Source organism: Dipodomys ordii, unplaced genomic scaffold (assembly GCF_000151885.1).
Source record: "Dipodomys ordii isolate 6190 unplaced genomic scaffold, Dord_2.0 Scaffold19, whole genome shotgun sequence".
Lineage (NCBI taxonomy): Eukaryota > Metazoa > Chordata > Mammalia > Rodentia > Heteromyidae > Dipodomys > Dipodomys ordii.
In genome coordinates, this window is record NW_012267235.1 from 5,270,787 (window position 1) to 5,285,128 (window position 14,342).

The following is a 14,342-nucleotide window of genomic DNA, read 5'->3' on the forward strand; positions in this document are numbered from 1 at the left end:
GGCGGGCCCGGGCTCAGCATGTTCGCCGGTCAGGCGGCGCAGCCCGACCCCTGTTCGGATGAGAACGGCCACCCGCGCCGCTGCATCCCGGACTTTGTCAATGCGGCCTTCGGCAAGGACGTGCGCGTGTCCAGCACCTGCGGTCGGCCCCCGGCGCGCTACTGCGTGGTGAGCGAGCGTGGCGAGGAGCGGCTGCGCTCGTGCCACCTCTGCAACGCCTCGGACCCCAAGAAGGCGCACCCGCCCGCCTTCCTCACCGATCTCAACAACCCGCACAACCTGACGTGCTGGCAGTCGGAGAACTACCTGCAGTTCCCGCACAACGTCACGCTCACGCTGTCGCTCGGCAAGAAGTTTGAGGTGACCTACGTGAGCCTGCAGTTCTGCTCGCCACGGCCCGAGTCCATGGCCATTTACAAGTCCATGGACTACGGGCGCACGTGGGTGCCCTTCCAGTTCTACTCCACGCAGTGCCGCAAGATGTACAACCGGCCGCACCGCGCGCCCATCACCAAGCAGAACGAGCAGGAGGCCGTGTGCACCGACTCGCACACCGACATGCGCCCGCTGTCGGGCGGCCTGATCGCCTTCAGCACGCTGGACGGGCGGCCCTCGGCGCACGACTTCGACAACTCGCCGGTGCTGCAAGACTGGGTCACGGCCACCGACATCCGCGTGGCCTTCAGCCGCCTGCACACGTTCGGCGACGAGAATGAGGACGACTCGGAGCTGGCGCGCGACTCGTACTTCTACGCGGTGTCCGACCTGCAGGTGGGCGGACGCTGCAAGTGCAACGGCCACGCGGCGCGCTGCGTGCGCGACCGGGACGACAGCCTGGTGTGCGACTGCAGGCACAACACCGCCGGCCCGGAGTGCGACCGCTGCAAACCCTTCCACTACGACCGACCCTGGCAGCGCGCCACGGCGCGCGAGGCCAACGAGTGCGTGGGTGAGTGGGGCGCCGCGGCGCCGCGGGCGGAGGGTGGGGACGCGGGAGGCTCCGGCCTGGCCGCGCGCGGGTGCAGCTGAGGATTGCCGGTGGCCGTCGCTAGAAGCCTGGGAGAGAAGAACCCTGAGAGGCGTTCGGGAATGCGGGTCCGGGGACTCGGAAGGGTTGGGAGGGGGGTCACTCACTCTCGTGGAAGGAAATATGCACGCCCGGGTGTGCGCCCCCCGGCCCTCCCCCGTCCCCCGAGTGCCCTCTGAGAAGCCGGGTTGCAGCTGGAGAAATGATGCCCGGGTGGAGGGGGGGGGGTGGGGTGAGGGTGGTGGTTCAGGGATAATTTGGCAACAGGTTTCTTTAATCCCGGATCCAAACGGAAACAGATTCATTGCCTTCTCTCTCAGTTTGGCTAGTCCTGGGGATTCACCTCCGCCCCCCCTCCCCCGCCGCCCCCTCCTCTTCATAGGGCTGCAGCTGGGCGCCCGGTTGGGGATCCAGGTTGGGGACTGTGGGCCTGTCCCCGGGAACCTCCAGCGCCTCCAATACTAATTCCTTGAGAGAAGGTCAAGGAGAAGTCTGCAATATGGAGCCACCTTGGTACCCGACGAACAACTCCTTCACTCTCCATTTGCCTTTTTATGGTTAAAAATGATGTTTCCTCCTTTTTGTGAGCAGCGTGTTTATGTTAACAAAAGGAGAGTGGTGTGATTTCAATTAATTACTATCTACAGATTAGAAAGAAAGATGCAGTAACAATATTAAACTAATCAATCCTGGTCTAAAGAAGTATACCGGATTTTTAAAAAATAGTAGCTTCAGCGTTGTATGAAATTGAACAGTCTTGAATTAACTAAGGCCCCAGCGTCTAGGTTTTAATAGAGTTTTCAGTTCCTGAAAGAGAAATGTGACAAAACCAGGCACCAGTGAATATGCCTGGGTCAGAAAGGAGACAAAAAAGAAGTATTTCTGCTTCTGAGTTGTACAAGTTAGTTGATGCAGATGAATGAGAGATACCCTCCTTTTCAGTATGATATGTAAAATTTGAAATCCCACAGTGATTGTAACAAACCATTTAGACAGTAAATGCACCATTTGGCATGCATCTTTTGTGGACATATAGACTTTTTTCTTTCCCCTCCCCCCCAATGCCAAACAGCCAATGTGAGTATCTTCAATTGCTTCACCCTCTGAAGCACATTGCAAAGTTTGCTGGTCCCCACAAACACACGTTTTGAGGTCTGGTTCTGATTAATTGTGTCATGTTGTTGTCGAATAGTTTGTGCCTCACGACTGAGGATCGAGACTTTTGAACAAGCGAATGGAAAACATGTCTTGGAGGGTCAGTCGGCACAGAGGCCCAGGCTGGCGCCCTAGTCTGCACATGCTTGCTCCTCGGGTTGCATGACTGGGCCTCCATTTTCACACTCATGCCTGGCTTCTGCAGACATAATTGTACATCCTTTTTCAAAAGACAGAACTAGTCTCCCGTGTGAGTAGATGTTTCGGCATTCTACAAGGAAAAGTTACACCCGAACTTAGTGGTCTTGGAGAATAAATTTCCTTTGATCTCCTCAACTCGCCCAGAATTGTTGGTTTTTCCCATCTCTTCTCTCCCTTTCCTCTTTTCTTTGCTTCCTTTTGTGCGTAAAAACCCTTTATTGACATTTGAAGGGCTTCCCAGGGGTTTGCTATCAGTTTTAGTTTGTATATGCATAGCAAAGATGACTTTGTATGCTCTCCAGCGGGGCCTAATTGGACAAATGGGAGTGAATACTTTGAAGGGGAGGGGGTGATATGTGGTAAAATGTTACTGGTTTGAAGATTTCTCCTAGAGTTGGTATTGTTCTGATTCACTGCCCACCCGCCTCTCTATCATTTGGGATGTGAAGATGTAACCTCCATGTCTTGTAATAATGGCAATACACTTAAATTAATCTCTGTAGTTTAGGATTTTTGTCTTTCCACCAAAGTACTATCCACAAATTGGGTTGGCGCTTTTTTTGGCCCAATTGAGCAATCAACATATTAACTAATGTAATTAGCCAGCAGTTTTTGTTCAAAAAGTTAATTAAGCCTAATAAGTACATAGTCTACATGACAAATGATCGGCTAACAATATTTTTTTCTGTTTTTTTACTGAAGTTATTTTAATTTTCAGCTAAAGTATCTTTAAATCTTGCCAATTATTCAGTCATTTCATAAAAGCAAAGCCAATTCAACTCGGTTAAAGTTATTTATAGTTTCCTTTTTGAATAGATGTTCTGATACCTTGTAGATATAGCTGGGAACATCAGATTGAAGTTCCCATAAAGTCTTAATTGAAGTCTTAGTGATTTTTTTTCCCATGATTCTGTAAAAGAGAAAGCCAGCAAGGAACATTTAGGAGTGATTTACAATGAAAGGTCAAGCTTTTTATGAAAAGGCTCGGTAGTGAAGATATGTGAATGAATTAGTGTTTGACCAGTGTTCTGAGATACTGGAGGGTACTGAGCAAGGAAAAAGCATTAATAAATCCTTCAGACACTACCTTTGTCTATCAGCAACTCAAGATTTTTCCACCAAACATAATCCCATCTTGTGAATTTTACACCATTGACACAATAAAGTCAAGCTGCCCTGACCATTTACCACCCAGGCTGAGTACTGTGGGTTTTTCTTTTTCCTTAAAAAAAAAAATCCCAAAAATCAGTCTTGATAAAAATGAGGCATTGTCATGGTGACATTCTGATTTTTGTCTTTAAAAAATAATCAGACATAGTTTATAAAAGACTTCAATGACTTCCCTAGGCTTACTCCTTACCTGCCTCCTCTCCCCCATCTCCAAAAATGTTAAATACGTTGATGTTATTTGGCTGGAGATAATTCTTCTCCACAGGTCTGAAGTATTTACAGATTACTAAGACCATGAACATCTTACTTGCTTTCTTCGGTCTAGTTTTCATTTTACTCCTTTTCTACAGAATAAATGTGAGCCATTGTAAAGCTCAGCTTTATTTTAAATACAATTTTTTATTTCTTCTGGGGGAACCCCCGCAAAAAAAACCAACCCTTGAAACAATCTGAAAGACAGAACTATGTATAACATTACAGCCTCGACAGTTCTCAGTGGAATAACTAAATACTTTCTTCCGCCCATATGTATCAGCAGTGTTCACATGCTTTCATACACATGTGCATTTACATTCACTATGTTAAGGAGCACCCATGCATGGTGTGTGTGTAGTGTGTGTGTGTGTGTGTGTGTGTGTGTGTGTGTGTGTGTGAGGGGGTGTACATTCAAGAGAAAAATGCATGAACAGTTTTAAAACCACCTGGGTTGCTGGGCCCTCCCACCCCTTTTTTCTTTCTGTCTTCTTTTTCTTTTTTTCAAAAAGAGCATCTGAAGACCATATTGTGTTTCAGAAATTATTGACATCAGTTTTAATCAGTGTCCCCCTGACGTTGGAGTTGTGGTAGTATTTAGTGCCTGACGAAGCATGCTGTTTCATCTTACTGTGGGGATGTCAGCATGAGCCCTTGCCTGGTTTGTGACAGGTTGAGCTTATGAAAACTCGTTTTGCGACTCTATGGCGTTGCATTGCCCAGCTGTAACCCAAAACGCATACAAAAGACGCCTCTGCAAGATGAGCACCGTGCTGAGCTGGCCTCCTATGGTCATGGGTACCTGCAACATAATGCTCATAATTGTTTAAACATGGCTTTGAGGAGGGTGGGAGGGGTCTGTCTAAATACTCAGGTGCTTGGCCTCGCACCCATGCCTGGCAAGTGAGGAAAGTTATATTAGAGGTGTAGCCCTGAGAAATTCAATGCCCCACTGAAGAACCTTGCAAAATCAAAAGGCTAAAATTATTTGCTGCCTAGTCCAGAGCCTGGCACAAAGCGGTGGATGAGGGTATGTTTTTAATAGTCACAGTAATTATTATAATTACTGTCATTATGCTGATTAACCCTTGAGGGCTTATTCTTTGCCAAGCACTTACATTAATTTAGTTATTTAATCATTGTGAGTATGCTAATAAGAGACACTATTATTGCTCTTCTTTTAGAGATGAGACCATGGTCTAGCGACATTACATGGTTTACCCAAAGTCATAGCTAGTAGGTAGTGAAGCTGGGAATCTACCCTCATATTCACGCTTCATTTTGTTGCAGCTGCTCTGCTGACTCTCTGTAGAATGGATGGAGGAATGAGGTGTGGATGATTGAATGAATGAATGAATGTTATTCATCCAGGTACAGGAGACAAGCTGGGACAACCTATCACATTCTGCTGGGATTGGAGGTGGTTTCTAAAGTATGCTGCATTGTGTTTATCAGATGATTATTATGTTACATTCATGCTTTCCTTTATCTCTGTTGGCCAGGGTGCTGGTGGGAGCCGGCAGGTACCTGTAAGTGAAGTGAGCTTCAGTAAGGTGGGTGGGTTCCCAACATCAGCAGACATCATGATGGGTTAGTCTTTTCTTGTTTCAGTCCTGGGGGAGGAACCCAGGGAGTCCTGCATACTCTGAAAGCACTCTTAACACCGAGTTACTTCTCTAGACCATAACATTTTATATTGAGTCAAGGTTTTTCTAAATTCCCCAAGGCTGGACTTAACTTGCATTCATCTCCTTACACAGTGTTCAGAGTAGTTGGGGATTATAGGTATGTGCTACCATGTGCCCAGATCATCAAGTCTTGATTTCAGGGCCAGTGGTAGTTCTTGAAAGTGGTGAAACAGTGCTGGTAATCAGAAAATCTTCTTTTAAAAGGCTCTCTTTTCTCACCTTCGTGCTCACTGTCCTGCTGTTTTTGCCAGAATATATTGGGGAAAAAAAATCCAAGAAATGGCTTATAAGTGTTATTGTTACAAGGAGGATGTTGGGCTCTAGGCATAGCATTGCTTTAGATGCACCTTGTTTCAGAACAGGATGTCATGAATCTCTGCTGGCAGGCAGAGTGAGATTGTCTGCTGGGGTCCTCATTAGCACACGAGTGACCAGAAACCTCCAGGCAAGGAGACTGGCCCCTCTCAAGAGAAGGGAGGCTAGTTTGTCAAGGCAAGCCTTCTGGGATGGTTGGTCTGTACGTCGCAGGTTCTGCCAAGCAAGCTGTCCTTTAGTCCTGCCCAGACTCCTCTCTGACCTCCTCTTTCTCCTCCTCCTGGAGAAAAAATGAGATCCTCGGAAAAATATTTGAGACTTTATGTCCAGAGTAAATATTGGAAAGGCACCGGGTTGCAATTCAGATGTTCCCTGGAAGGAATCCCTTCATTTTCTGCTCACAGCTGGTATCGATATTTCCTCCTTGAGATGAGTTGTGCTTTTCATTAAGTAAATTTTTTGTCTTGGGATTAAACCAACATTGTATTCTTAATAGACTTTTATGTTTACACTTCAAAAGTCCATTGGGTTGTTACTTGTGTTATCTTGATGGCTTCTACAATGTCTGCTATGCACACTGGCTTCACCAAAATAAATGGCTCTCTGGGGAACTGCATTATAAAAGCGCCTTATCTGTGGATGAACAAGAAGAGATATTTGTGAGCCAGTATTTTTTTTTCCCCTTCCTTTCAGAAGTGATAATCATACCTTGGGTTTCTGCAGTGCCTTTCATTAGAGGGAGATGGGAGGTCTCGGAGGGCTTTTGAAATGCTCAGGATGTAAACCTAATGCGTGCAGAGTGGTGTGCAGCATTCTGCCTGTGGTCTGGAAGCCCTTGTGGTCTCCACAGCCTCAGAAGGTGTGGTGCGTTGGTCTGGGTGACCACAGTTTGCAGAGTTGAGAATGTCAGTCACAGGTGGGTGTCAGGTTACATTTTAAAGACAGACCACAAACCCCCTACTGAGCACTGGGCATTGTACGGATGCTTTCTATGTGCTTTTGTTCAATTAATCAGATTGCTACAAGGAACAGAAGCCTTTCAAAAACAGATGTTTCTGCCACCAAAAGGCAGTTTGTGTGCACACAGGAGAAAGTGTGGACATATCTGCAGGGCAGATTGGAAAGAGCCAGGGGTATCAGCAACATTTGTTTTAAAGGCTGACCACACAAAAGCCGTGGCTCATTGTGTGACTCTGAGGGGCAGTGGTTCTGAATAGTGCTTGAGTAAGTGAGCCTCAGGGCTGTCTGCTGCCATGAAGTTTGTCTGGTGGAGTGTCCTGAGCTCAGGGTTGCATCCCTGAGTCTGTCCTCTAAAGGGTGCATCTCCATTGTAAGCTCAGACTTACATGTTAATTTTCCTTTAAAGAGTTAGGTGCTTTATGCAAATCCTTCCAACCCCTATGTCCAAAACCAAAAGTTCTAATCTGCAGTAATATTGGACCCTACCTGGATGTGGGCTCAGGAAGTGTGCCTGTGTTACTTTGTGCTGATTCTACCTCCTGATAGAAAGAGTAGGGGCTATCGCTGTGGGATTGATGAGATGTGGAATGTCTCGGCTGAGCCTTTTTCTCCCAACGTTTAAGCCCTTTCCCCATAATTCCTTCATGATGAATATTTCTTCCAGAGGCAGCTGTTGGCACTCAATAGTTCAAGAGGAGATGGCATCTGAAGGGACAGGTGTATCGGAGGTTCAGGAGGACTGCCAAGAAATGCCACAGTGTGCTCTGCCTTGGCCTAAGTCTGAATCATTCCAAAGATCCCTGGGGGCTGTCTACTGCTGGGATTCATACACTAGCTACAGTTAGGTTGAAGTTGAATTCATGTTGCAGCACACTTAACGCGTGTAACAACTGAGGAGAGATACAGAGTAGAGGAGACTTTCAGGATATGTAAAAGAGTGGCTTTTCTAAGTCACTCCATTTGTTGGGTGAGAACCTTTCAAGGCAGCGAGTAACACAACATACCCTAACATAGCTGGCGCCTGACTTGAAGAAGGCCCTTGGAAGTCTGTCTCAGGGAGGTCTCAGCTCCTTGTTCATATGGTCATGTTTTAGTGTGGGGGCCTATCCATGCCTCCTCTTGGCTGATACTGTCACCGGATTTTCTAAATTTTTCCCTTGGGTTCTTATTTTGCTTATAGATAAGAGAAGTTATTGGTTGTTATGTCCAATTTTCACACATTCCAGAGGTTCCACACATAAGTTAGACAATCTGTAGGACCACAGGGATTTTCTTAAAGGAACAGCTTTTGAATAACTGAGTCCTAAATAAGGAAAATGAGCTGGGTCCTTTAGTTCCTTCAGGGCCTGTGTGTTATGCTAAATTCCCTATGTGTGAAATCTTAGAGTGATGGACACTTCCTGCTGGGTCTGTCACCAGTGATAGGCTTCTGATTTCCTCCGTTCCTGCTTGGAGTGGCTGCCGTGAGTGCAGTCATTTTCCTCTTATATGCAGGGAATCCATTCCAGGATCCCTAGTGTATGTCTGAATCTCGATAGTACCAAATTCTATATATACGTTGTGATTTTTTTTTTTTTTTTGCCTGTTGTGGGGCTTTAGCTCAGGGCCTAGGTGCTGTCCCTGAGCTTTTTCACTTAAGGCTAGTGTAGCTGTACCACTTTGAGCCACAGCTCCACTTCTGATTTTCTGGTGGTTAATTGGAGATAAGAGTCTTCACAGACCTCCCTACACAGACTGGCTTTGAACCATGATCCTCAGATCCCAGCCTTCTCACTAGCTAGGATTACAGGTATTAGCCACCGGTACCTGGCTACACTGTATTTTTTTTTTTTAAATCCAAAACACATCTACCATAAATATCAATTTATAAATTAGATATTGTGAGAAACCAACAAACCAGGTGCCAGTGATTCACACCTGTAATCATAGTTACCCAAGAGGCTGAGATTTGAGGATTATGGTTTGAAGCTAGTCTGGGCAGAACAATCTATAGGACTTCATCCCCAAAATATCCAGTGAAAAGGTAGGCTAGAGGCATGGCTAGGATAGTAGAGGCATGGCTTAAATGGCAGAACGCCACCCAAACAAGGAAGCAAGCTGAGCAAACATGAGGCCATGGGTTCAAACCTGGAACTACAAAAAAATGAAAACAAAAAGGAACTTAACAATTAAAAATATAATGGGGGCCTGGGAAGGTGGCTCAGTTGTAGAATGCTTGCTTTGCATGCATGAGGCCCTGGGTTTGATTCCTCAGCACCACGACCGGATCTCCCCTCCCCCCAAAAAAAGAAAAAATAAATCTCAACATCACCTCTCTTATACTTGAGAGTCCCTCCCACCCCCTTTTTTCTTTTTTCTTTTCTTTTTTTTTCATTTCTTTTCTGGTCGTGGGGCCTGAACTCTGGGCCTGGGCACTGTCCCTCAGCTCTTCAGCTCAAGGCTAGCGCTCTACCATTGAGCCACAGCACCACTTCCGGCTTTTTCTGCTTATGTAATGCTGAGGAATTGAACCCAGGGCCTCAGGCATGCAAGGCAAGCACTCTACCACTGAGCCACCTTCCCAGCCCCGCCCCTTTTTTCTTTTGTGCCAGTACTAGGGCTTGAACTCAGAGCCTGGGTACTATCCATTAGTTTTTTTTTTGCTAAAGGTTGGTGCCACAGCTCTTCTTCTGGCTTTTTGGTGGTCAATTGGAGATAAGACCTTCCTGGACTTTTCTGCTTGGACTGGTTTTGAACCTTGATTCTCAGATCTCAACCTTCTGAGTAGCTAGGATTATAGGTATAAGTTACTGCCACCCAGCGTGAGTAAGGGTTACTTGAGTACAAGTACTGTGATATTGCCACAGTTGACCTAATTAATACATGGCTAAGGGTGGCTGACAGGCAGGTAAGCTTATGCAGCATGGATACTGTGAAGGGCATGATTCATGCCCTTCCTAGGCAGGATGAAGCAGGACACTTTGAGGTTTCATTATGGTGCTCTGTGAATGGCACCTAGTTTAAAACTAAGAATTGTGTATTTCCATGCGATATTTTTTGGCTGCGATTGCGTATGGGTGACTGAAACCTCAGAAAGCAAAACCTTGGATAAGGGGAATACTACTGTATCTAGCAAATGTGTTTCTACTTCCTCATTCTAGGCCCAGGGTAGACATTGCTAATTAACCACAGCACACTTTCTTCTTATGTCCAGAAATGATCTTATGGTACTGGAATCCTTTCCAATGTAATTCCTTAGGCAGCTATTACTCCTTAGGCAGAATTACCCCTTTTTGTTCTTTGCATACCTTCTCTTGTTCCTGGCCCCTCAGCCTGCAGACAAAGAAGTACCTTGTAAGTGGATATTCCTGGAGCACTCACTGCTCTGTTGGGTCTATGGACATCCAGATGTTTAAAAGTGGAAGCCCTTTCTTCAGGTGAATCTCGAGACTGAACATGAAAGGGGGAATGAATACTTGCCATTTATACTGAGCCACACATAAACTCAGACTGGCCCAGAATGAGGGATTTTGCCCACTGTCCAAGGCACAGGTCATGAAGTTTGTGGGCTGAGGGAGCAGCTTTCAGATTTGGCTGAAGCCTTGGAGTTTGGTCTCTGTCACATTTCCCTCCTGCATTTGTTCTGCTGTGTTTTTTCTTTCCACCATGCCAAGAATTTAAGAAAGCATGGTTCCCTGGAAAATGTGGTTTTCCCAGAACATCAGCTCCAAGGTTCCCAGGCAGGTGCTCCCACACTGCCTTGGATTTGAATCTGACACTTACTGCTGTCCCAGCCTGTGTCAGGCCCTGATAACTTCATGCATGTCTTCACCTGAACGTTGTTCCTCGATTCCACACACATCTCTGTGTATGTGGAATCAAAGGACAAGGACTCTTCAGAAGCCACAGCCCTCAGTGCTCTGCTTACATTCGGGCCTGTAAAGAAAGCACCGAACAGTAACAGTTCCAAACCCAGCATGAGAAAGGAAACACATTGTGTTTACAGATACAGAATTTGGCATCTGGGACATGAAAGTACGTTGGGCTTGGGCGGCCCCCGTGCAGGGCTGTTGGATACCAGTCCCTACTCTCAGCCTTGTGGGCCAACTTGTTTTCCTCTCTCTGAAGCCAGACCTCAGAGGTGGGAAGGCTGATCCCAGCCAACTCTTTCTTCCCAGACCCAGCCCTGTCTCACTGCATGGCTCAGACCTGGAGAGAATTCATGGTGAGAAAGTGGTTGACTTCTGAGCTGCCACGAGGAAGGAAATCGCTCTTCTCTCCAGGCCACAGAAATCAATCCTTAGGAAACCACGGTTTTTGGACAGATTGGTTACCATGTTACCCAGAAAAGCTAGTGAAGAGCAGGGCTGAGCATTCCTCTGTATTTCTCACCTGTTTCTTGTTTGAACCAAGGTTAGAGAGTTGAGTTGTGTGTGTGTGCATGTGTGTGTGCCAGTACTGGGGTTTGAACTCAGTAATGTCCACTCTCTCTTGGCTTTTACCACCTGAACCACATTTCCGCTTACAGATTTTTTTTGCTGATTAATTGGAGCTAAGAATCTCAGATTTGTCTGCCCAGGTTGGCTTTGAACCTGATTCTCAGATCTTAGTCTTCTGTGATTAAAGGTTTGAGTCAGCAGCACCCAGCTAATTTTGTTTTTTAAAATCAAAGATGTCTATAGAAAATGAGCTACACATAAGCAAAAAGCAAGTTCTATTTTTCCTGATGTATTGGAAGTACTCAGTTCTAAATCTGCAAAACACAACATTTCAGATATTGTGTCCAAAATAGTAATTAGATTGTATTAGGAGTTCTGATGAGAGAACCATCTCTGACTTCAGCTGTTTGGGAATAGATCCTAGCTCCACCATTTGGAGTGTGAGCTTGGGTAAGTTGCTTAAGCTTCTAATGCCTTCCAAGCCCTGGCCTAGGATTTCAGCTCAAGACCTCTTCGTGTTACTAGAAAAGAGGCTCAGGGAAGGAGTAAAGAAAGGAGACCCAGGGGCTGGGAAGGTGGCTCAGTGATAGAGCACTTGCTTTGTATGCATGAGGCCCTGGGTTCGATTCCTCAGCACCACATAAGCAGAAGAAGCCGGAAGTGGTGCTCCCGCTCAAGTGGTAGAGTGCTAGCCTTGAGCTGAAGAGCTGAGGGACAGCCCCCAGGCTCAGAATTCAGGCCCCATGACCAACAAAAAAGAAAAAAAAAAAAAAAAGGAGACGCAGAGACAGGTCCTGATCCTATACCTAGGGCACACATTACCATGATATGATCTAGATGCTGTGTAAATATCACCTGATTTAATCCTCCTAACAGTCCTATGAGGTGAGCTCTATCCTTATTCATGATTCAATTCCCTTATAGGTTATCTCCTTTATGTAAACAAATATAGCATAGCTAGTATGTATAGAAGACCACACAACTTTTGTTTTTTTGGTTGTGGGGCTTGATCTCAGGGTCTGGGCACTGTCCCTAAGCTCTTGTGCTCAAAGCTAGCACTCTACCAATTTGAGCCACAGTGCTACTTCCTGTTTTCTGGTGGTTAATTGGAGATAAAAATGTCATGGTCTGTCCTGCCCAGGCTAGCTTTGAACCATGATCCTCAGAACTAGGCCTCCAGCATAGCTAGGATTATAGGTGTAAGCCATCAGTGCCCAGTTCCACACAACTTCTGGACATTCAGATTAATGACCTATTTCAGTGAGTTCAAACCAGAGTAACTAGAATCCACATTAAGAACATAGTAGACCCTTGGAAGCTGTCCTGAACTTTCTTTAGTTACCACATACCCTGCCCAACACTCACTGGTTTTGATTAATTTTGAACTTTGTGTAAATGAGTTGCATTTTAGCTCTTTTTGATAACTACCTTGTGTACTAATAATTTAGTTCTCTTTGCTGTCTAGAGTTTTATGATACAACTGAATTATAGTGTATTACTCCATGCTACCTAGGGCAGTCACACTGGCTTCTTTGGGGGGAGGTTTGGCTGCTAGAAATTGTGCGGCTGTGATCCATACCTTTTTTTTTTTTTAGAGAGAGAGAGAGAAGTTCTTGCTACATAGAGTTAAACTTGTCTATAGCCTATGTTGGCCTTGAACTCATGATCCTCTGCCTCAACTTCCTTGAATGTTGGGATTATAGGTATATGTTACCACGCTTGGCTTGCCCACATCTTTTTTTTTTTCTTTTTTGGTGGTACTGGGGTTGAACTCAGGTCTTCACACTTGCTTGGCAAGGTACTCTTATCTGAGCCATGCCTCTAGCCCACCCTTTTTTTGTCTTAGGGCTTGAACTCAGGGCCTGGGCTTTGTCCCTGAGCTCTTTTGCTCAAGGGTAGCACTCTACTACTTTGAGCCATAGCTCCACTTCCAGTTTTCTAGTGGTTACTTGGAGATAAGAATCTCATGGATTTTCCTGTTCAGACCTCAGCCTCCTGAGAGGATTACAAGTGTGAGCCACCAGTGTCTGGCCTATCCCTTATTTTTGTTGGTTATTTTTGACATAAGGTCTTGTTTTCTTTTCATGGACACTATCTGCCTGTTACGCTGTCATAAACACGGGTAATAGGTGATTCCACCATGCCTTCCTTGAGAAGAGGTCCCTGCAACTTTTCTGCCTAGATAGACTTTAAAGTAAGATCCTCCCAATCTCAGCCTCTCAAGTAGCTAGGACTACTGGTGTGAGCTACCAGTGCCTGTGGTCCACTTGTTGTTGTTGGTAGTGGGGCTTGAACTCAGGGCCTGAGCCTTGTCCCTGAGTGCTTTTTGCCCAAGGCTAATGCTCTAGTGCTTTGAGCCACAGCTCCACTTCTGTTTTTTTTTTTTTTTTTTTTGAGTGGTTAATTGTAGAGTCTTCTGGGGACTTTTCTGCTTCAACTGGCTTTGAACCATAGTCCTAAAATCTTAGCCTCTGAGTAGCTGGGATTACAAGTGTGATCCACTGGCGTCCAGCAGGGTCCACATCTTTTGATGCATATGTGGATGAATTTCTGCCAGGGATATATCAGAAAGTAGAATTGCTGGGCTCTAGGGTATATTTGTGCCGGTTTGCTGTAGCAATTATTATTAGACATTTGGTAGAAATCAGGTGTACAGATCCACATTTTCACACCCTTTCTCTAACTGCGGTTAGAGACAATGTCTGGTGTCATCTAGCTCACAAGTGGTGGAGCTGGGATTAAACACAGGCTATGGGGCTCCTGACCTCTCCTTGTAGTTCTGCAAACACCCTGTCAAGGACTGTTGCCTTTGAAGCAAAGGGGACAAGGCACAAATGCTTCTCTGCTCTGCAAGATGTCTGTCACTCTGCATTCCCTTTCAAAGTGCCTCCTTCCTGAGCACTTTCCTAACCTAGTGCCCGTGCCACACTCTTCTCGGATTATCCAGAAGCAGCTCTGAAACTCCATGTACTTTTTTCCTTTCCCTTTTTAGTGCATTTTCTTAAAAGGCAGCCTAGCCGGGCGCTGGTGGCTCACGCCTGTAATCCTAGCTACTCAGAAGGCTGAGATCTGAGGATCGCGGTTCAAAGCCAGCCCGGGCAGGAGAGACCGTGAGACTTCTATCTCCAATAAACCACCAGAAAACCGGAAGTGGCG

At 45.9% G+C, this 14,342-nt stretch overlaps 1 protein-coding gene across 1 annotated transcript in view; it reads left to right on the forward strand.

The window, feature by feature from the left end:
* Positions 1–6: 6 nt before the first annotated feature.
* Ntn1 (netrin 1) overlaps positions 7–14,342 on the forward strand; it is a 174,880-nt gene continuing 160,544 nt past the window's right edge. Inside the window, exon 1 of the mRNA XM_013013487.1 lies at positions 7–949. Coding sequence (XP_012868941.1) covers positions 19–949 — 931 coding nt within the window. The 5' untranslated portion in view covers positions 7–18. The remainder of the gene's footprint in view (positions 950–14,342) is intronic.